The sequence below is a fragment of the Scyliorhinus torazame genome, chromosome 4 (assembly GCF_047496885.1).
Source record: "Scyliorhinus torazame isolate Kashiwa2021f chromosome 4, sScyTor2.1, whole genome shotgun sequence".
Classification (NCBI taxonomy): domain Eukaryota; kingdom Metazoa; phylum Chordata; class Chondrichthyes; order Carcharhiniformes; family Scyliorhinidae; genus Scyliorhinus; species Scyliorhinus torazame.
This window is the reverse complement of record NC_092710.1, coordinates 193673015-193698018: the sequence shown is the minus strand read 5'-3', so window position 1 is coordinate 193698018 and position 25004 is coordinate 193673015. Positions and strand designations below refer to the sequence as shown.

The following is a 25004-nucleotide window of genomic DNA, read 5'->3' as shown; positions in this document are numbered from 1 at the left end:
CCAAGCGGCGGGAACGGCCCGGTCGAGTTTCGCGGGCCGCAGGCTGGAGACACTCAAAATGGCGATTCTCCGGCACCCCCGCTATTCTGAGGCCCGGATGGGCCGAGCGGCCAGGCCAAAACGGCGGGTTCACGCTGGGGGGGGGCGTCCTGCGGGGGGGCGAGGGGGGATCCTGCACCGGGGGGTAACTCAAATGTGGGGTGGCCCGCGATCGGTGCCCACCGATCGTCGGGCTGTCCTCTCTGAAGGAGGACCTCCTTCCTTCCGCGGCCCCGCAAGATCCGTCAGACATCTTCTTGCGGGGCGGACTTAGAGAGGACGGCAACCACGCATGCGCGAGTTGGCGCCGGCCAATGCGCGGGTGACGCCTGTTATGCGGCGCCGGCCGCGTCATCTATGCGGCGCCGCCTTTACGTGGGCGACAAGGCCTGGCGCGTGTAGATGACACGGCCCCGATCCTGGCCCATTGTCAGGGCCTGAATCGGTCGGGATCGGGGCCGTTTCGCGCCGTCGTGAACCTCGACGGCGTTCACGACGGCGCGGCCACTTCGGCGCGGGAGTGGAGAATCCCGCCCATTGACTTTAAGAAGTGAACTAGAATTGACATGTGGAGTAATGCTTGGCGAGGAGAAAATTTTGTGATGATAATAATCAGTTGTTCCCCCAAGATATGGTAGACTACAATATTCACTTTCACAGAACACTTTGCAGGAAAAGATTTGGACATTGGAATTACATAATAGTGTGAAGAGAAGAGTTATATGACTTAATGGGTATATTGCAGCAGAACAGGGATTTAAATCCAGCTCGGGTCAGATAAAAGTTTGTTTCAACTCCAAAATGTACCTCCAATTGAAACTGATTTTATCATGTAAGAGATGAGATAGGCTATATTTATCTTGTAAGTTTGGGGAAAACATAGCAAAATATGAACACATCATTAAGATCAGCTTGTGAACTAATTCAACACAGACCTCAATTAGTTTGAGTATGATATGATTAAATCACACTCTGTGATATATGTTACTTTAGTAAGAGTGAAGTACATGCACCTGCAAAACCATAAATTTAAAATAGAGCTAATGTCATTGGGACTTTTAACCATTCCATTATCTTCAAATTATCAGACTGTTTTACTAACACCCAGTATTGGGGGAAATATTGGAAAGACTGAAGTCAGTCTTTGGTCCCCACCACATACCCTGTTCCTTGGCCACTGAATCCATCCCTGTCCTTGCCAACTGTCTGAAGCTGAAACCCATGTTTTGCAAACTTGGTGTCATAGTTGACCCCAAGATAAGCTTCTGACTACATAACTGCACCATCACTAAGACTGCCTGCTTCCAGCTTTGTAATAATGCCCGGCTCCAACTCTGTCTCAGCTCATCTGCTGCTGAAACCCTCAACCATGCTTTTGTTACCTTTCGGCTTGACTATTCCAATGTATTCCTGGATGCCCTCCCACTTTCTGCCCTCTGTAAACTTGATGGCATCCGAAACACTATTCATGTGATAGCTTGCATCCAAACCTGTGTACCCATCAACATCTGTACTCACTGACCTATATTGGTTCCCAATTAAGCAGCACCTTGATTTTAAAATTTTCATCCTGGAATGTACTGTCTGAAAAGGTCTGGAAGCAAATTCAATCATAGCTTTCAAAAATGAATAGGATAAGTTGCTGGAGCAAATAAATTGAAGGACTACAGGGCTATAGCAGGGTAATGGGACTTGCTAAATTGCCCTTGTAGAGAGTTGAAACAGGCACAACAGGCACAAGTGGCCTTCTGCTGCAGCCATTCTATAATTCAAAATCCCTCCATGGCTTCTCCTATCCCTATCTTTACAATCTCTTTCAGTTGCACAAGCCCTAGAGATGTCTGCGCTCCTCTATTTCTGACCTCCTGAGCATCTCTGATGTTAATTGCTTCATCATTGATGGTCATGTCCTCAGATGCCAGGGGCATAAGTTCTGAAATTCCACTCTCTTCCCCCCCCACCCCATCTCTCTGCCTCTCTAGCTCACCTTCCTCCTTTATGATGCTCCTTAAAACTTGATGCTTTGATCAAGCTTTTTGATAATCTATCCTAATATCTTCTTAGGTGGCCTGGTGTCAAATTTTGTTTGATTATGATCCATTTTATTAAATTAAAGGTGCTATATAAATACAAACTGTTGTGGCTAAATTATTTATTTATGGTAAATGTGAGCTACTTATTGATTGTAAAAGTAAAGTCACCATAGTCCCAGATGACCAAAGGCAGCTTTCCCATTTGAGGGGGGGGTTGGGGCCCCACACCTCACCACACCTCAAGGCGAGGGACAAGGTTGAGAAGGCGGGGCCTTCATGAATAACCTCAGCTAGTACGGGAATTGTACCCGTGATGCTGGCCCCGCCCTGCATCACGAACCAGCTGTACAGATAACTGGAGCTACAAAAAAACAACTGTTTTCATCATGAAAAAAACTCCAGTACAAAGATTTACTGTTTTCGGCAGCTGAACTGGAATCAGCACTTTCTTCATAATTAAGAGATTCCGTGAATATGAAGAGCATTTTATCACTCGTGGCATTGCTTTGCAGATGCTGAATTCGGTATTCTATTGGACATTATTGGAGCAAAAAAAAAAAAAAAACTTGGATTATCATTACAAAGAGATTGGAATCAAAAGCTAACATAAATATTGCCCTTTATTGTGTTCTAAGTGAATTTGAACACTGAGATATTTTCAGTTTAAACACTCTCACGACATTGGAGTTCACTATAAGTGGGTTCAACTGTAATGTATTTTACCTTAATTTCATAATAAAAGAGATATTTTTCAGTATGGGACATAAATTACATGCACGTGATAAATGGATTGTAGCAGAATAATATTTGCGATGTTAGTTCTAATTAATGTGACTGTCTCCCAGCACTGTTATTTAAATCGTATAAATAATTAAATCTTAGTTCACAGGAACAAACATGTGTGATCTTATTCAGAAAAAGCATTAGTAATTGCAAATTGATTAAATATTCTTATTTTAATGGTATTGCATATTGTCAATTGATCAAGTACCATCTATACAGATAGTAATGGAAAACATTGGCAGTATGGACTGCATTTTACAAACAATGTTTCTTGTGTTTCTAGGACATTTTTGCATCAAACACATCAGGTACACTGAAAATGAAGCTTTCAAATTAACAATATATTTCTGTGGCTAGTGCACAAAGGAGTGACATGGCTTCAATCAAATGAAATATTTGAAAGTTTATTTTCAAGTATTCACAACTTTTTCTGATATCTTTTTTATTCCAGGTTCCAACTACAATCTACTACCTGATTCACAATTCTACCTTCTGCAGACAGTTAATGTAATACACAAGAAGAACTGACAAAAACTTTATTTGTCAATAGTTACAGAGACCACTTACTCAATTTATTGATACCACATCCCAATACAAGCTCTTTGTGAAAAATCACTTAACATTGCTTAATTTTAAAAAAAATGTTATTCTATATGCTATTTATAGTTATTATATAGTACTGTATATACTGATTGGATTGTTGAGTTTAGGGATATGAAATATTAGACTCCAAAAAGACATTCCAAAATGATTTAACATCACAATGTATTTTAATAATATGATTTCTCATAGAACATACTGGACAGTGTGCTTTAAGAAAAATAAAGTAGGCAAAACGGTATCAGCATATATCATGTAAAGGACGCCACAGAAGAAAATGTGGTATACATTACAGGAATTATTTTATAATTGGTATCTAGGCTGTTGGAGCTGCCTACACTGGACAGCCCATTAGAATGTGAATCACTGGTGCAGCTACTTGGCATCATTGTTCTTTCCCTAATACACATTAGAAAACTGACGCAAAATTGCAGTTATTTAAAGCAGGAACATAACTTCTTGTGTTTTTCTAATACTATTAGTTCAAGTCATAATTTTTATACAGAGCCATGATATTCATATAACTGATTGTAATTGTTGCAGGGGCCTGTCAAGACTGTGATCTGAATATTATATAACTTTGTGACTGATTGCAAAAGCAAAATACTTGAATTTACGTACTATTTACCAATGAACTATTAAATCTCAAATGGAAAGTAAATGCTAAAGCCACATGAAATCAGAGAAATTATAATGAGGTAGATACAACTACAATAAAGTAAAACTGAAGCTATATCAAATTGAAAAGGAAATCTGGCACAGTTAGGAGATGCCTTTCATTATTCAAGATCACATGAAGAAACCATGAATTAAACATGTATACTTCAAGATGTAGCATTTTCACCTTGTTGATACGAGATGTTTGTAAGGAAAAACAGTTTGAATATGGGGGAAAAAAGTTGCCTAAAATTTGGAGGTTTGAGAGACTGGAAGATTGCATAGTTGGGAGCTGGGGCTTCGTATCAAGGTGAAAAGAACACTGTCAGATAAAATATCCTTTGAAAATCATTTTTGTTTATTTTTTTCATTTGACTTTTTTAACTGTATATCTCACACAGGAAATGTATGTACAGTACACACATGCTCACAAACTCCTGACATTTACAGCCATATAAATATCCTTTCTTAATTACTTCATGCACAATTTTTTTAAAATAAATTTGTCATCACTTTTAAGCCTATGAATTTAACTCACAGACCCACCTCTTCCTCAGAAAGAAGGGAAAAAGCACCTGGGCAAAGTTCAGCTTCACATGGATTGCTGCAACTTGAAATAGGAAAAAAATAACTACAAACTTCTCAACTGTCTTGAGGTAAGAGTAGTTCACTAACCAAACATACATCTGAACATATACATTACATGATAGGAAATAGCAAAGTTTTTCTTCCATACATTATTTACAGTTTCTTTGTGTTGTTTTTGGATAAACAGCTATATCAATCTACAGTAAGGCTTCACAGGAAGTATTCGGTTAATTTTTTTGTTTTCTAAAAACCACACTATAAAATTGAGGTTCGATGTTAGCACCTTTGATTATTGATGTTGCTCCCATTAACACAGTAGCTATTTCCTGTTGAGAACCTTAATTTTTAAACATTTTTTTGTTTCTGCAGGAGAATTACAAATTCTCCATGCAGCTGCACTAGAACCTCACATATAATATACATATATATATATACAGTGATTCTTTTATTTTTACTGCACTGGCACATAATATGAAAAGGTACTGGCATTGTTGTTTGCTGTAAGTGGCTGCCTTGATAGGAGTACCATAAGCACCTAGAGAAAAGGCACCACAAGGTTGAGAAGCAAAGAGTTTTTCCTTTGTTTATTTAAAATCACATCCTAAGCTAAGATGATTTAAGAATCTAGGGCTTTCATGGTCAGCAGAATAAATAATCGATTATTTTCATTAACACAGACGCAGCTTTAAAAGACTGCAACGCTTCATGTTCAATCAGCAGAAGGAAATTATGGAGTGGTTGAGTCAGTTTTACAGTTGAGTTCAGTTTTAGGTCTGAGGTGTCCTCAAAGTGATGAGATCTGGATCTCAGTCACTGCTTTATGAGATACTCCTAAGCGAGTATTAATTTCTACCTGCAGAACATAAGAGATAAAAACAGGAAAGAGGGTAGAGAGGATTTGAAATTATATTGCCTAGGCTGGTGATTAGCTGAACATTTTTTCATACTATACTGTACTAATTTATTAAAATAAGATAAATGTTTTGACTGAAATTGGACTGAATTTTGTCAGGGTGGTGGTAGCCCCAGAGGTTGGAGCCCTGACCAGATTCTGTGGCAATCAGGCAGCCAGCTACTAATCGGGGTTCCTGGGCCTTTAAGGGAGGACATTCCAATCAGATGGCTGGCAGCTCTTCATTCCCAGCAGCTTCATCAGGAACGATGATCACTGCTGGGTCTGCACTCAGCGCACAACAGCATCGTGGAAGCCACGGTAAGTGGGTCTGGGGTCATCAGGTGAGTCAGTTAGATGCCAATAGGGTGGTGAGTTGCAGTTAGTGAAGGTGGGAGGTTGGGGGAGGGGGTGTTTCTGTGGGAGTAGCCCTTGCACATGGTGTCGAATCATGGGGCACCCCGAGCCAGTAGGACAGCCACCATATTTTACTGTACTATCTCTACAAATGGCTGAGGGCCTGCTGCCACTGGTGAAATTCCCATGGTGGTGGGAAGAGTGACCATTAATTAGCCACTTAATTATCTCAATAGGCCACTGGGTGGGGAGGCCATCCTCCACCTTCCCCGCTGCTGTGGCAATGCTATTGTATCGGGAAGACGACGCTTCCTGCATTTTTCCCAATTTTCCAGTTCCCCCCTCTGCTTGCCAACCCACTTTAAGAGACCTGTTAAATTCCACCCTTAGGGTAGATTTTACAGGGGAACAGCCCCCACCCCACCCAACCTAAGTCTGGCTGTACCTCAGCAACATGAAATTGGGCTGCGTCAAAGCAATAATACGCTGGGGGCAGCCTTAATTAGAGCAGGGAGGGCCTTCCTCAGGAACAGGATACCCATCCTGGAGAACATCTGGCCAATCTGATTGGGCAGCATCTCTGTAGTCCAAGAGGCGTCTGAAGACAATGGTGGCCACTGCTGGGGATACAAGCAGTCCCAAAGAAGGTGAAGATGTCTCCTAGATTAGGTATATGTGAAGGTTTCCGGTAAGCATTGTTGGGACACCCCAGCAAGAAGGAGGGAAGGGGGCTTGTACAATTTGTGATGGGGATGTCCCTGATGGACACAGGAGATATAGCCCCTTCCTGCACAACAGCAATCCATGCTGTTGAAACTGCCAGGTTGTTTGCAGACCCAAATATGGCTGGAAGTGCACCAGTCAAATATAAACTAAGTTACCTATAATGCATGTTATTACCTGATGTGCTAGGTTTTTGTTCAACAGTATATCCACAAAGGCAAGTACACACATTTACAAATGTAAATTGACAAAGCACCTTCAGAGTTCTTTTAAAGTTAGGTCAATGTTAATGCACAGTATTTCTGCAGCAAAGGTGTGTAATTGATCATTCACTTTTTGGAAAATGAAAGGAATATACGAAACAATGGATGACACATGAATCTAAGTCTCAAATGTATTTTTTGTTAACTGGTAGTAATCAATCAATATCCTATTTCCTCCTAGGAAACAAATAACTGGGCCTTTTGTAGCTTTCATATTTAGATTTTTCGCATTGACAGCTCAATGCATTTGTCCTTCTGATGACAAGTCACTGTGGCAGATTGTAAAACGCAACCAGCAAATTTTGCAAGTTGCTAGCACCAGTCTGAAGTGTTTGGCTTTGGCCCACTGCTGTTAAAAAGATTTCCAACTAGATGTCACTGAAAAAATATAAAACCTGATCTATTTTCTTCTAATTTGAGAAATGATCTCTCATATGTTAGTTTCTTTCCTAGGAAGACAACTTAAGCTATTGCTGCTTTATATAAATCAATTAAAATAACAAATACATTTAGTAATATTTTATGATTAACATGATAGTTGAACTAGATAACTAGCTAACCTTGAAAGCCCTTTGGATGATTCATGATTTACTAACTAGGTCCTTCGACTGCTGCAATATTCGGGTTGCTTGCATCTTTTACATCACGCTGCAGCACATTTTCTTGTGTATATAAAGATATAATAGTATTACATATGATGAAATATGATGACACAAAATACTAATTTGCTTCAGTGATAAGGAACATAAATGTGGTGATTATCAGATGGTAATGCGTGCCAGAGTTAGGATATCTTAAAGTGCAATTTACCAACCAATAATGCATACCATATTGTTCATTACCACTATTATATAATGCCTCAGAGCATTAAACGTCAGTTTATAAAAATAAATCATACTATTTCTGTCATTAAAAAAGTACATTAATTTAGTGTGTTTGGAAATTTAGCACCCTTGCAGTTTGCTGTTTCAAGGAAGGTATGCTTTTCTGTTTGCTAATACACACCTGTCAGCCAATCACACTAGGCAATATAGACGTTGGCATTATATAATTAAATTAAATAGTTGTAACCCCTTGAGTGCTGAAAAGACCTTCTCATTGTGCACTTTCATATAAATGAAAGATTATTTTCAATAGAGCAACATTACATATACTTTTTGACTGTCAATTGAGATTTAATGATACCAAGGTTCTTTGTGGCAGGTGGTATTTAGATTCTTAAAGGAAATGGATCTATTTTCTCAGTACACAAAGGGTTAGCTTACTAAAGTTGCGGAAAGATATCATACTAAATATTCTAGTATAACGAATCATGACTATTGTGCTAGACAGTCCAGAAATAAAAAGGCAGATTTTTTTTTTGTTAGTGATAAGCTTCATCGTACTTGAGTTCATTAGACTCCCCAGCAAACAACAGTGCACCACAGTCTGAATTAAAAAATATTCCTCAATAATGTGGACAGATATTTCACTACATTAAACAATGGCATACTAATTGCACCAAGCTGTGTCTTATACACAATGCATTTTTCTTACCAGAAGGGAAGATACAGCTTATTCAAGATAAAGCAGTTGGCATAATGGCACCAATTTTGACTAGAACAATGCTGTCTCTTTAAAAACAAATACTGCAGGTTCATTAATTTAATATATCTCACTTCATTTTCTTGTAAATAGATGATAGCTGTTGCCAATTTCCCTTGAACTTCTGTGATGTGAAAATATGTTCCTTTCTAAATATAACATTTTACAGTTAAATTATGGTAAGTATTTTACTGAATTCTTGAAGCCTTTCATAAGATATATTCAAAAATGCTTGAACTTAAAGCAACATTTAAATAGTGAATCAGGGTTGTATTTCTGACTGTATTCTAATGCGAGTTTGTCTCACCAAGTCATTTTACTGGTTTGGAATCATTCAATGTAATTATCTGGATTTTGTGGTGGTAATGATGGCGAAACTGTCAACATTTGCCGTCATTACTCTACTGAAGCTGACACTATCTCCTGGAATGCAGACATGTATAATAATACGGAAAGCGAGAGGTTGCTGTCTGGAAATCTACTCTTTTCCAGAAATATCTCTGACTGCAATCATGAAGGAAATCAATTGAATGGATGAGAACTTACATTCTTATGCTGTTGTTCTCTCTTGGAAAGAAAACTTTTGAAAACGTTACACCTGGTTGAATGGGATGTAATTGGGATTTTAATAGTGCACTAACTTCACAATTATTGCTAAACACCCTCACTGGCCCTGAAAAAACAAGTTTCTATTTGTGGAATGTCACTTTCTCCATAACGATAAAAAGTTTCACATTTAAAAAAATATTTTAGCTTTTAACAGTTTGTTTATCTTCATTTTATCCTTCCCGGTGGCGTGAGGTGGATAAAATGGGAAATCACATTGACAAGTGGCGGGAATAGAGAATCCCGTCGCCAGCGAATGGTGCACCGCTGAGAAACACGTGTCTGGGAGATCAGCGAACCAAGCCCCAGATTTATACTACCATTGGGAAAGGGGAAAGCCATGTCCCAGAGATTGCATGATCTTTGTGTGAAGCCTTTTTCAAGGTCAGTGACATCCACCCTTGCTTCACTAATGGCTACAAAATTCAGGCCTTTGGGGACCTTCCAAGGAAAGGTCAAATGGCATAATTATCAACGTGATTGGTCATATCATGTCACACATTGCAGCTGCATCTAGAAAAAGAATGCTAATGGTTTAAATAATTAAAGATTAGGGGATAAACAGATGCTTTTTTTAGATGGGAAGATTGGCCGGAATTCTCCGGCCGTTCGCTGGCGCGGGGGGGGGGGGTGATTCTCTGGTCCAGCTGGCAGTGCCCCCCTCCCCGCGGGTTTCCCAGATGAGTGGGGTGGCTTCAATGGGAATTCCCATTGACAGCGACAGGAACAGAAAATCCTGCCACCAACGAATGGCACACCCCTCCCACTGCCGGGAGACATGTAGCTGGGAGACCGGAGAATCCCACCCATGATGTCATGTACCCCGGGATCAATGCTGTCAGTTCTGCTAGGTTTCCATTTGAATAAATAATTTATCTGGAGGCACAAGGGGAATGATATTGAAATTAGCTGATATCAAATTAAGAGGCATGGCAAATAATGAGAAGTTTTAAAGGGGTGTAAAAAGTTTAACAGGGTGGGCAGGTAGGTGGCAGCTTTAGTTCAAAACAGAAAAATGTGAAGTATATTTTTAGTGAAAAGAAATATAATAACCTTGAGCAGTAATATTCTGAGAAGAAAAACTGTAAGGTCTATGCATATAGAGAGGAGATGGAAAAGACCATTGGATTTAATTTTCATACATAGTTGGACTGAATATGAATGGAAGATAGTGGTGTTGAATACATTGATTAGGGCACAGATGAGGTTCTGAGCACTACATTATAGGAAGGATATTAGAGTCATGAAAAAAATCATTAGACTAACGCCAAGCGAATTATGTTATAGTTATGAAGAAGTGGTCATGAAACAGAGAACCCTAAGAGTTGATCTAATGAAGATTTTCAAAATGAGGAAACGTTTTTAATGGTTAAATAGTGAAACATAGTGTTGGAATTATATGCTACAACTGATTACTGTGGCAGAGGCTGTGGGGGCGATTTTGAGCCTACACTCGCTATCCGTGGGATCGGCGAAGTGGGCGGAAAATCCCTCAAGAATCAGGAAAAGCAATTTACGTTGGAAAGATCTCATTTTCCGATTTGCCCCGCCCCTGTCCGGCAACATCATGAGATTCAAACGCATAAAGGGTGTGAACCTCATTTTAATAGTATTGCCTTGATTTAAATATTATTACCACCCCCCCCCGGCAAATCATCCCACCATACTAAATAGTCACACCTCGCCGATGAGATATCACGTCAGCATGGTTTACAATAGGTTTGGCCAGACATGAGTCAGTTGACGAGATCCCTACAGGGGCACAGAGGTAAGTATAGCCCCCTGGGGGGATAGGGACATGCTTGGCACTGCCCCCGGCAACATGGCAGTGTCCACTTGGCAGTACCAACCTGTGCCATGGGACAGTGCCAGGGGCAGGCCCTAGTGGGAGCTCCATGCATTGATTTGTGGGGGGGGGGGGGGGGGGGGGGGGGGTAGTGCCAGCTATAATTCTGCTGTGTTGGTGGGGAAGTTTAATGCGGGTGGTGGATGTGGGGGCAGGGGGGGGGGGGAAGGGGAGCAGAATGCTGGAGATTATTTCCGTTGAAGGGGGTGCCCCTGATACCTTCGTGATGAGGGCTGTGGGCCATTAGACAGAAGTGCTGATTGAGGCACCCTTTAAAGTTGGTGCCCTTATCTCTCTGGAGCTGGTTGTCGGTTCTATGAGGCCCCACCTCGCCAGGGTGATGGCGTAAACCACACCCACTCATCTTTTTTGTCTAAGAGGCTCAAGATTTGGCGAGAAAACTGGTCTGCGCAACAGGAGAGCTCCACGCCAGTTTTCGATCTGAGGCTGACTCTGCTAAATTGTGGTACGATTCCACCCTATAGCATAATTTAACGAGAATTGGAATATACTTAAAACAGAAGTATGTAAAGGGATATAAGGGATGAGAAATGGGATTGATGTAGGTAGATTCAGTTGAATAGTTCACACCAGCAAAGGCTCAGTGGAATAAGTGCCTGATTCAATGCATTAGTCCAGAACAGGTGGGTGGAAGCAAATGGTCCAACCAAGCCAATTGCTGGAAAAAATATTTGGCATCCATTTGGGGAAAAAGATTCTGGAATAGAAATAATAGGTAAATGTGACCTTTGGTCATCAGATGAAATTATTTTAACATTACTGTCTTATTAAATGGCATTGGGTATTTATCTATCATATTGAAAGGTGTAATAATAATTGATGGTGGCCTACAGTTAGAAACAACATAAGTTGTCATCAGGAATGGAAAGGCATAATCTTGCAGGATAGCATAGAATTATTTTCTACAGGTATATCAAGCAGTTAGCTGTGTTAGCCGTCACTGCAAGAGTACAGAAGCAAAGATGTTTTATTGCAGCTGTACAGCGCCTTGGTGAGTGCAGTGAAGGTTCACCAGACTGATTTCTGGAATGGCAGGATTGGGTCGAATGGGCTTATAGTCACTAGAATTTAGAAGAATGTGAAAGGATCTAATTGAAGGTATACAATTCTGACAGGTCTGGACATGGATAGGCAGGAATATTGTTTCTTATGGCTGTGGGGGTTTAGAACAAGGGGTGGGAATTACTGGTCGGCGACGCCGAAATTGAGTTCGGTGATCGGCTGGAGAATCAACGTTGGCGCCAAAATTGGGGGCGGTGCCACTTTTGTGATGTTCCGCCCCTTCCAAAGCGGCATACTCTAGGCGTACGCCACACGCCGTATCGACAGCCTCAGAACGTTACCTGAGGCCCACCCACGAGAACTGACACCACAATCGGGGGAGAGCCGATCTGCGGGCAAGGGGGACTTTGGAAGGGGCTGGGGGCACTGTTGGGGGGTGGTCCGGAGGTCGCGAGCCTGGCAAAAGGGGCACTATTTGGCAGGCTGGGTCCGCGCGCGGCCGGCGCCATGTTGCACGGTGCGGATGCTGCAGGCCGCCGCTGTGCGCATGCACGGCCACGGACCCAGCAATTCTCTGGCCGTATCGGCAGCCAGAGCCGGGTGCTCTACGCTACCTGCCTGCTAGCGCCCCACCAAATGTAGGATCGGTGACCATTTTGTGCCGATGTGTCGGTGGTAAAATGCCACCGTTCCCAAGGCGGCATCAAGAAATAGCCTGAAAATCGGAGAATCCAGCCCAAGGTGTTAACCTCAGGACTCTCTTCTGAGTTGGGGGTCTCATGGATGGACTGCCCCCTCTAGCCCTGGGAAATCTGAAGATCACGCTTGGCATGGAGGCTTCAAGCAGCTCTCTGATCAAAATCTTTATTCTTGTCTGTGCACTGTGAAAATTTTATAGTGGCCTGGTCACTATAATATCCATGCTCACTTGGTACCTGGAAGGCTTCCAAATCACAGCAGCATTCCATTCTGCAGAAAGGATTCCCCTTTCTCTCTCTCTCAGAAGCTGCAGGTGTGAGAAAAACTCTTTGAGGTCCTCAGACTGACAGAAGTTAGTTTCACTTGGGGCAATTCCCTGTATGTCATGTCAAGAACTTTATATCTCTGATTGACATAGTTAATAAATAACATTGTGGTTTACAAAAATAAATCAAAACATAAATGTATAATGGGGCCGGGTATCATCAACTCGGGGGGGTGAGGGGATGCCCACAATATGCAAAGTGCACACCCCCAAGGAAAGTACACCCCTTTCTTCCCACTTTCGCACCTCAGATGGTGAGAAAGCAGATTCCCCACTCCAGCAGCATTGTGACATGGGCAGCATAATATTTGGGTGAATTGGCCTGTTTGTAAGCTCCATTGCACATTCATTTAAAAAAAAATGGTGGACAGGTATCAAACCACCTATAATACTGGAATCCAATGTGTGGATACGGGTTTGTGAACTGACATCATCACGCTGGATTTTATACATGCCTGCAGTCCCGATTTCCTGAATATAAGTTCCCAGCCAAGAACTATAAAAATCTCTCTTTTGATAAACCAAACATGGGAGATGTCCTTTATTCAGATACAACTAGTTTGTATAATCAATCTTGTTCAATATATTGGTTATTTGAAGTATATGATAAAGGGAGAAGGATAGTTTTAAGGATAGTTGGGAAACAAACTGAAATGTTTTTTTAAAAATTGGAGAATTTTTAAAATGTCAGATTGCTTGGAATTCAGGAGGGCCGTGTAATCTCAATGAAGCACCTGTGAGATCTGAAAGAAATTTACTTCGAGGAAAATTTAATTAGCCTAGATTATTCTGACATATGCAACAAAACTATAATGTCCATTGAGTTGTACTATGGAGCTGTATATAACCAAATGTCTAAGCTGTATCTTTGCTGCAGGGTGACTAGCATTGTGATAATTGCCATTTGAGACATTGCTTCATAGTCATAAAATCTCAATCCACATTATCCAAGGAAGCCTTTAAGTCTCCTAAGTCAAAGCTATCTGGGAATCTCTGCACCAGAATACACCTGAGCTGCACAAGGAAGTCATAAGAGTAACCCTTTTCCAGAAGATTGCATGCACGTTCCTCATGCAAAGGCCTGATTAGGCACACAAGGGCTAAAAAGAAAGCTAAGTGTCGGAGGCTGTAAATTGGCTTATTGAATCTCACCATATGGCTTTGGCCAGAGTATCTTGGCCTGTCCGTGTATGGCAGACGGTTGTGACAGATTGAATATGTATAAAACCCTGTTATATAACACTGTGGCTTATGTGATTGTAACCAATTAATCAGGTATATTCAGGTAAAGAAAAACTCCAGTTTTTTCCCATGCTGCAAGTTATAAAATTGATAAATTTTCTGCAACTATTTAAATTAAAAAAGCACTCTGTAAATTACAAAAACAAACAGCAATACTTCAGTTAAAAAAAAACTATATGTCAAGGGTCTGATGCGCTGTACTTGACATATGGTTGCACCTTGAATGGTAATAACAGGTTGCTATTACTTGAATAAAAAGCTCACGTACATAAAGAAACATACAGTATTTACTTAGAAACATAATTATTTTTTGCCAAGGATGGGATTGTGGAACTGAAAAAACCCCACAAGATCACAAAACCCTGAAAGGGATTCAAAATTGCACCACTTATAAGTTTTCTTGTGAATAGGTGTTGTATGATTTGCTTTTCCAGTCCCACCTACCATCAGTCCTTAAATGCTCTGCATACAGATGAATGGAGTGTATGTATATGTGTTATGTATGCTGTCTCTGTGTCTGTATGTGTTTATATATGCACCAGTATTTGTGACTTTTTTAATAACTGTTGTAAATTCTGAATGAAGACTTCTACCATTAAATATACAGTATAAATACTGTATCTTACTGTGTAAAAAGATTTTTTTCACTTTTTTGTTACTTACAAAACATATAGAATATCTTTATATACAGACAGCTACCAGGAAAAGGAAAACATATATGAGCTTTGTGTTTTGGGGGTTGTATGAGAGTGTCTGAGTGCCTGACGTAAACATAATTACTTCTTTGTCAGTTTCAATGGGTGAAGCTTTAAAATGAAGATTCATACTGTAGCAGCTCATATACAAGTGGTCCATCTCTATACCTAATTCCTACAGATGTGGGAGTTACATACTGTAATATATTAACAGTTCTCCTCAGCCTTCTGTCTACGAAGTGGGCATCCCAGGCAGGATATCTTTTCCTTGGCATGTCAATCTTGATGATTGGTCCCTCTGGTAGGTAGGGTCGGCCTGATGGTGTAAGTGGCACTGTGGGTCGCACTTGGAATACAGGCAGGCAGGTTTCCGCTGCATCCTCCTCCTCCTGATCACCTGCCACTCTAGTTGGTGTGGTCTGGGATCCTCGAGGTGCTGCTGGCGTTGCTGCCATGGCCTCCAGCTCTGGAGGCAGAGGGATCCCCCAGAGCAGTTCAGCACAGCAAGAACTGGCAAGGATCCTGGTCCGTGGTCCCATGGGATGAAGTATACCATAATACAGGAACATGAATGCTGCTCCAGCAACAAAACTAACAAAAACTGTACACAGTGCAGTTATGGCATAAAAGTCAGTGGTTGTGGGATCTCTGTAAAGATACCAAAGAAAAGTCAAGGCAGCGTTTTCTGTCAAGATTACAGTATAATAGGCAAACATTCGATATCGTGTCCGGCCTTCTTTGACATTAAACCAGCAGAATATGTACACGATCCCTATCACCATATTGAACAGAATCTCCTCCCACTTGGACATGCAGAAATCTGTTCCTCCATGAATGATCCAGAATGCCATAACACACCAGTGCACAACTACAAATATTCCAAAATATAACTGAAAAATAGATGCAAACAATGCAAACGAAATGACCCTGGATGATATGGTAAACAAACGCCAAAAGATGTGGATTAGGGCACCTCTGTAGCTCATGCTTTTTTTGTCATCCCTGGAGTCCCGCAGCAATTTGTGGTATGAAGCTAGCACCCAGGCAAGGGACATCAGGGAGGCCATAGAGGACAAACCTGGCATGACAGAGAGAAAACATGGTTATAATAATATTTGCAGTATTAAATTATCTTTGGTTCAAGCAATCTTTATGATAAAGGGTGGAACCATAATGAAAATCTGTGCACAAACCTAGAAATATAAACCTACATTAATAACCACAATATACTTGAGACAACCATTGTTTGGTAAATTCAATGTTCTTGATCTAAGTGAAACTGTCTCATTAAGTAACATAAAACCATCTCATCTGCTCTATTTTTCAACATCTTTTGACAGCACCTTCCAAAACCATGACCACAATCATCAAGAAGTACAAGAGAAGCAGATACCTGGGAACCCCACTACCGGGAGGTTCCCCTCCAAGTTACTCACCATCCTGACTTGGAAATATATTGCCATTCCTTCACTGTCGCTGGGGCAAAATTATGGAACTCCCTCCCTAACAGCATAATGGGTGTATCTACAACTGCAACTGTTCAAGAAGGCAACTCACCACCACTTCTGAAGGGCAACTAGGGATGGGCAATACATGTTGGCCTAACCAGTGATGACCAATCCCGTAAATGAATTTTAAAAATCTTTGAGGTTTTGTGAACAAATCCAGTAACATTAGATCTATGTATCAAAAGTAGTTCATGCAAAGCTGGAAATTTGAGAGGATGGTATTGAATTTATAAATGGTGTGCGTAACTGAATAGTGATAATAATAAACATCAAAATGTTTTAATTAAATATGCTTTTTGAATTGTTTGCAAATTCATTGCCTTTTTTTACATAAACTTTCCAGAATAAAACTTTCCAGTTGTATTTTAAATGTCGATGTTGTATTGAGAAGTAATGAAGAATTGTGATCATCCCAAAGCTTGAAGAAAGTGAAACAACACTGATTACTGCTGCCAATTATGCAATTCAGACTGTATATCCAAATCAAGGGCAACAAACTTAAAATTAAGAAACGTGCATTCATTCTGCCACACCATTATCCTGAAGTATAAATTTCACAGGTATTATTGATATGAATAATAATAATCGCTTATTGTCACAAGTAGGCTTCAATAAAGTTACTGTGAAAAGCCCCTAGTTGCCGCATTCCGGCGCCTGTTCGGGGAGGCCGTTACGGGAATTGAACCTGCGCTGCTGCCATTGTTCTGCATTACAAGCCAGCTGTTCAGCCCACTGTGCTAAACCAATGACACATACTGCAACCATGATAACTAGTGTTGGTACAGAAATTAATACAAATGAAATAAAAAGTTAGAATAGTTCATCCTATGAGATACGAAAATAGAATAAAATGATTGCATGACTGCTAATTGTAGAATTGAGGCAACATAGCTAAACCACACGGCGTACAGTCCTACCATTCATGACATCATCTGAACCCTTAAATTAAACTAAAACACTCTAATTTCATTTAAATAACTCTTATTCTTTGCATATCTAGTCATCAGAAAAAACTGCTTTGGTTCAAATTAGAATATCATAACATCTTCATACCAGTGTCAAGTTATCATATTAATTTTAATGCAAAGCTGCATTTTGATAACTTGTTTGATAAAATATGGAAGTTATAGAACATAGAGCATTACAGCGCAGTACCTGGTACTTCAGTCGGTAGCAATGTTTCCATTATTTGTCTTCTGCAACAATTATGCCTAATTGAATTTATAAAATAATTATGAAATAATATAACCAGTACCAGTAAAAAAAAATGTAATTTCTGTACATTTTGCATTGCAATGCATTAAATTTTATAATTCATGTGATTTTGTTTGACAAATTACCTGGCTAAAGTAGAAAATAAGGTAATAATATCACTATATCTAACCTTATTAAAAACTGTAAAGCACGTAGTAACTGTTTTATTGCGTCTAATCTAGAATCATACCTCTTAACATTTTAATCCTGAGTATTGAATTAATTATTATAAATAATCTGAGAAAAGTCAAGAGTTAAAACCACAAACTAACAAACCATCTTAAATGGTGATAATATAGACGATCTTATGGGCCTATCTATTTCTATAGATTAGTTTACAAAGTCGCCAACACTTATTTCTAAAGTTGGAACTCTTTGAACGCTCCAATTCCAATGAATTCTCATAGCAGTTAATATTCTTGATTGCAACTTGATAGCACAATGGTTAAAATTATTTTTTATTTATTAGCAGATTATGAATTTGACTAGTGCTGTATCTACAGCCTATCTTTTACATTGAGACTTGCACATCCACAGATGATCGGCAACCATTGTTATAATGTTATAATCTTCAAATCAAACATTTTCATGGAGACACTGATAACCTACTTCCATCCTGAAGCTGCTGGGAGATGATGGATCAGAATTTTAAACAATGCAACTGAGCAGTGGCAAAGACTTTTGCCCTCAGGTACCATTAAAAGTATGCATTTTGGGTTCCAGTGATGTCCGGGGACCTGACTACAATTTTAACTGGTGACCTGAATGGGAAACTGCAGTGAGTTTCCCAGAAGATCAATCCACCAGGGAAGTGCATTGGGCTCATAAGAGGTTCAAAATGTTAAGCTGTTTTAGCATTTGTTTTTATTTTCCTTTGGAGCTAGGAGGAGTAGAAGTGCCTCTCTGGGCCCCGACATGAAAATTTTAGTCCCCAGGCTATTGCTGCCTTTTCAATCATTTTTCCCCTTAGATTGAACCTGACAGCCAATCCTGACATCCATCAGGTTGTGGTGAGCAAGGTTCTGGAACAGATGAAATCTGTTAGGAAAGACTCCCATGTTCTCCAGTGCTTAAGTAGAATTGTAGCTTTAATTGTTTAATTGACTACGTTTATTGTTTTACAGATTACGCACACACACAAATAATATATTTTTTATATATTATATATATATATGTATATAAAGATATATATATATATATATATATATATATAGAGGGGATACAGGTGGCACTGTGGAGTTCGAGGAGAAGTGATTGTAGAACACAATAAAATTGGAATTGAAGAAGTCAAGATTTGCTTTCCAGTTCTTATTGCAGAGATACCGCTGAAGATTAACAATGGTAGCAGAGGACGGTTGCAAACTAAGATTTCTTCAGATGAAAGATTGTATTCTGAATTCTAACCTAGAAGAGTGATTTAGATAAACTTGGAAAACTAATGACTGAATCCAAGTGTAGAGAAATGTCGGGTATGACAACCAACATTGTTTGATGAGTGCCAACCCATTGACCAATGGAGGAATGAATGCTGCTGGGAAGGAATATTTGCCTTGGAACTTTTTTCTGGGACACGCGTTATGTTCTTGCGCAACAAAAAGAAGGAATGGCACTGGCACTTCGATTACCGTAAGAAAGCAAAATTAAGATGCAACGCATTCTCACCATTGGATTCTGATCAGTTGGACTCTGATGAAGGTTTGGATACATTATTAACTTTCAATAAAATGTACAAAAAGAATGACTTCAGTGCTTATGAGGCCTGGTCATATTTTGACAGATTTAGGAAGTCAGAGGATACCTTCATAGAAGAGTATATAATGCATGGTAGCACAGTGGGTAGCACTGTTGCTTCACAGCTCCAGGGTCCCAGGTTCGATTCCCAGCTTGGGTCATGTCTATGTGAAGCTTGCATATTCTCCGTGTCTGCGTGGGTTTCCTCCAGGTGCTCCGGTTACCTCCCATAAGTCCAGAAAGAGGTGAATATTAGGTGAATTGAACATTCTGAATTCTCCCTCTGTGTACCCGAACAGGGGCGACTAGGGGCGTTTCACAGGAACTTCATTGCAGTGTTAATGTCAACCTACTTGTGACAATAAAGATTATTATTATTATGGAATTTAGCAGACTGTATACTAGGCTGCAAAAATGCCACCTAGAAATCCCTCAAACAGTACTGCCATTTAAATTATTGAACTGTGCTAAAATTACAAATATGGAAAGGCTTCTGGTTTTGAAAGGAGTTAAATTTTCAGAAACACACCCTGTTAGAACAAATATCAGAGGCTCTAAAAAGGTTCCTGGGAAAATATTGCTTCCTAGCAGCATTCATGACACAAATGGACTGATCAGCGATAAGACAGACTACAGAAACATGATCGGCCGGAATTCTCCCTTCTGGGGACTAAGTCCCCACGCTGGTCAGAAAACCGATGCCAACCACTCCGGCATCAACAGCTCCTGAAGTTGCGAAATTCTCCGCATTTTCAGGGGCTAGATGGACACCGGAGGGATTGGCACTGCTCCAGCTGCCGCCGTTCGCGCATGCGCCGAAGGGCCGGTGTGATCTCGCGCATGTGTGGAACGGCCGGCGTATTTTGGCGCATGCGCAGGGGCTTCTCTTCTCCGCGCCGGCCATGGCGGAGCCCTACAGAGGCCGGCGTGGAAGAAAAAAACAAGCCCGCCCGCAGGTCGGTGGGCCCGAACGCGGGCAAGGCCACCGTGGGGGCCCTCCTGGGGTCGGATCCTCCCGCAACCCCCACGAGGACCGCCCACGCATACTCACCTGCCAAGTCCCTCCGGTGCATAAGTCGAGTGATTTACACCGGCGGGACTGCCCAAAACTGGACGGCCGCTCGGCCCATCGGAGCCTGGAGAATCGCTGGGGGGGCCTCTGCCAATGGACCTTGCCCGAAAAACAACGCTGGAGAATATGGCAGCCAGCATCGGGGCGGCGGGGGGGGATTCGCGCCGCCCCCCCGGTGATTCTCCAACCCGGCGGGGGGTCGGAGAATCCCGCCCGATGTTAATGGGATGGCGAAGTGGTCTAGAAACAGGCCTCAAGCTTCAAAACGCAAGAAAATACATAACTAAAAACACAGAAACACCGCTAACAATTATGGCAGGAGGAATGAATTAGAAATTTTGGACTGAAAAATTAACCCCAGAAATGCCCATGGTATGATCAGTCGATGTTTTAGGTGTGATTTGAAATTCCATTATTTAATAAACTGTTGTAAATTATATAAAAGGGTGTTTGAGACCAAACATGAATGTGAAGAGGGAGATATTGACCAAAGTGAAGGCATTGGCTTAGCCATGAGAAGCTTCAGGCCAGTGATGAATGCGCTGGTCGCAAAGTCCTTCAACTCTTCCATAGAATCCCTACAGTGCAGAAAGAGGTCATTCATCGAGTCTGCACCAACCCTCTGAAAGAGCACTCTACCTGGGCTCACTCCCCCGCCCTATCCTCATAACCCTGTGCATTTATCATGGCCAAACCACCTAACCTGGGCACCTTTGGACTGCGGGAGGGAACCGTAGCACCCAGACACTGGAAAACATGAAAACTCCACAGACAGTCACCCAAGGTCAGAATCAAACCTGTGTCCCTGACTCTGTGAGATAGCAGTGCTAATCACTTCACCACCCTGTCACCCTGTGCTGTATTAGATAGCAGATGTACATCTACAGTATGTGGAATGGCCTGGTTGAAATGTTACCTGGATTCTTTAAGTGATGAGAATCGGAAGAAGATTAAGGAATTTGGAAGTTCCATGAGTTTCAGATCTAGGGATGATAATACTCTGAAATTGCTGAGAAGAGTAATGATTCCTTGTAAAATCACTGGAAGGAATAATTTTATTTGCACAGATGCTGTATCCAGCGAAATACCTTTTACCATTGAGCCAAAAGTCAATGAAGAAAGCACATGGAAAACGACAAGGCCATCATATTTGGAAAAACTATGGACCAATTTACTTTGGGCAGAATTCAACCAAAGCATTTCTAAAGTGTCATTTGGCAGGATGTTTCCCACCGGCCTTTTGGGTGAGATCCACACGGTATTCATCCATAATTATGACAGGATTCTCTGTTTGGGAGACTGTTCTCCTACGGAAGAGAGGAGCAAATCAGGAAGCAATACAGTATCCCTCGCCATGCAAATTTATGCATGGTGAGGAATAGGAGGGATACCTGAGGGGATCCCACTATCGGGCTGGCATATTAAGCGGGCAGAAGTCCCGGGGCTGGCCACTCCCCCACTGCAAATCAGCCCCCCCCCCCGGATCAAAAAGTAGCCCGCTGCATACCACAAATCAGCCCACCACCAACCCCCTCCCCCCACATCTTTATGCTTGAGTGTTTTTGAAGTGCTGAACTGGAAATTGACAGCACAACTCTTTTTGTCATATGAGGACTCTGGGTCTGCACTCGTTAAGAGTTTAGAAGGGTGAGGGGGGGGATCTCATTGAAACTTACAGGATGCCGAGAGGCCTAGATAGAGTGAACGTGGAGAGGATGTTTCCAATGAGATGAGGAAGAATTTCTTCAGCCAGAGGGTGGTGAATCAGTGGAATTCTTTGTTGCAGAAGGCTAAGGAGGCCAAATCACTGAGTATCTTTAAGACAGAGATAGGTAGGTTCTTGATTATAAGGGGTTATGGGCAGAAGGCAGGAGAATGGGGATGAGAAACATATCATGCAATGATTGAATGGCAGAGCAGACTCAATGGGCTGAATGGCTTAATTCTGTTCCAATGGGAGAGATTCTCCGGAAAGATTTCTAAGTGCTGTAGGGAACTGCTGCGATCTTCCCGGCACTCGGCCCAGTGAGGCCGGCAACACTATTCAGCGTTAATTGACCCACTTAACGAGGCCTCACGGGCTTCTTGCCGCAAATGAAGGCTCGCCAGCTGATTCGTTGGGACCGCTCTTGCCAGTCCCCCGCTAACAAGGTTGAGAAGCACTTAAGCTGCACTTGCTCAGACAATCTCAGCCAGCTCGCAACAATGGCAGCCAGGGTCCCAGGTTCGATTCCCGGCTTGGGTCACTGTCTGTGAGGAGTCTGCAAGTTCTCCTTGTGTCTGCGTGGGTTTCGTCCGGGTGCTCCGGTTTCCTCCCACAAGTCCTGAAAGATGTGCTGTTAGGTAATTTGGACATCCTGAATTCACCCTCTGTGTACCCGAACAGGCACCGGAATGTGGCGACTAAGGGATTTTCCCAGTAACTTCATTGCAGTGTTAATGTAAGCCTACTTGTGACAATAAAGATTATTATTAATTGTTAAAGAGGGGTGACTTTTCCTATAAGGAAGAGAATGTGAGGGTGGATTTTTTTTTTTTTAAATTGTGAAAGGGGAGTAGTGTGCATTTATTGTGTTATGGAAATTTACATCAAACTTAAAGATTAATTTTTTTTCTTTAAGGGGGGGAATCTGTTATGGTGGGATTCTCCGGGCCCCCAGCCACATATTTTTCGGTAACCCCGCTGTTCGCTGGCGGTGGGATTCTCTATTCCCCACCACTTGTCAATGGGATTTCACATTGAAGCCACCCGACGTTGCCGGGAAATCCGTGGGTTGGGCTGCATTGCTGCCGGGAACAGAGAATCTCAACAGCCAGAGAATTCTGGCCTTAATGTTCCCCAGTGCTTAAGTTAGCATTGGAGCTTTAATTGTTTAATTGTTTAATCGGCCACAGTTATTGTTTGATAGATTGCACATAAAGGGATACTGGTGGCACTGTGAACCTGGAGGAGAAGTGATTGTAGAACACAATAAAATTGGAGTTGAAGAAATTAAGACTTGCTTTATAGTTTTTATTGCAGAGATACCAACGGAGCTTAACAAAGTTAACCTGTAGGATTGAAAATACTGTGGATTGAGGCTTCCGGTTGCGGCTATGCCTAGGTAGGTCTCACGTTCGGCAGCTCCCGCCAAGAACGGACATTTGGGCCCTTTCGAGGAGCCCCAGCAGCACTTATACGACGGTTCCCAGTGTGGGAAGGTGATAGTAAGGTTCCCCCAGCACTGTATGGAGTGCACCAGGAGTGGAGCGATCAAAAAAGTGGTTTTGGAGCAGCGAAGAGAGTGGGGGAGGAAAAGCAAAATGGCGGCGGGTGGAGATCAAACAGCGTGGGTGCAGTGGTCGCGGGAGCAGCAAGAGTTCCTTAAAAACTGCTTTGCGGAGCTGAGAGCAGAAATGCTGGCGCCAATGAAGGCGTCGATCGAAAGGCCGGTGGAGATCCAGAAGGCCCAAGGGGCGGCAATTCAAGAGGTGCGGCAGAAGGCCTCAGAGAACGAGGACAAGATTGTGGGCCTGGCGGTGAAGGTGGAGGCGCACAAGGCGCTACACAGGAAGTGGCAGGAGAAGTTTGAGGACCTGGAGAACAGGTCGAGGAGGAAGAATCTTCGGATTCTGGGTCTCCCTGAAGGAGGGAGGGGTCCGACGCTGGGGCATATGTAGTTACAATGCTCAACACGCTGATGGGCGCGGGAGCTTTCCCGAGGCCCCTGGAGCTGGATGGGGCTCATCGAATCCTGGCAACGAGGCTTAAAGCCAACGAACTGCCAAGGGCTGGAGTGGTGAGGTTCCACCGCTTGATGGACAGAGAGTGCGTCCTGAGATGGGCGAAGAAAGAACGGAGCAGCAAGTGGAAGAATACGGAGATCTGTGTCTACCAGGACTGGAGTGCGGAGGTGGCCAAGAAGAGGGCTGGTTTTAATCGGGCCAAGGCGGTTCTCCATCGGAAGAGGGTGAAGTTTGGGATGCTGCAGCCAGCGCGATTGTGGGTCATGTTTCAGGACCATCACCAGTATTTTGAGGCGCCAGATGAGACATGTTTCTTTATTCAGACTGAAAAGCTGGACTCGAACTGAGGGGTTGTGTGGGGGGGTGTTTACTGTATTTTGGGGGTGTTCTTCTTCTGGTTTCTGGTTGGGAAGAGGGGAAATGGGAAGGGGTGAGTGGATATGATGTGGGGGCTGTGTGAGAGTGTGGGCGCCGGTACTGTCGGGGCAGGTCCCTGCTGATGAAGGGGGTTTGGAAGCCCGGGGATGGGGAGCTGGGGCGAGGTCGGAGAAAACGGAGCTGAGCCATAGGAGGCAGGGCCGGCTCGGATGGAAAGCGCTGGCTTTTTCCCGCGCTAAGCAAAGGAGGGGCAGGGCCTGGGGGGGGGGAAGGGTGGTGCTGGAGGAGAGCGCACATTGATCGACAGGGGGAGGTGGGGGGATTCCCACACTGGGGGGTCGTTGGAATGGCAGGAGTGGCCGGGGTCAGCAGGAGTCAGC

General features: G+C 42.3%; 1 protein-coding gene across 1 annotated transcript in view; it reads right to left on the bottom strand.

Annotated features, from left to right (window-relative positions):
- Positions 1–11135: 11135 nt before the first annotated feature.
- The window catches only part of LOC140410664 (XK-related protein 6-like), a 168517-nt gene continuing 154648 nt past the window's right edge, over positions 11136–25004 (bottom strand). Inside the window, exon 4 of the mRNA XM_072499045.1 lies at positions 11136–16033. Coding sequence (XP_072355146.1) covers positions 15069–16033 — 965 coding nt within the window. The 3' untranslated portion in view covers positions 11136–15068. The remainder of the gene's footprint in view (positions 16034–25004) is intronic.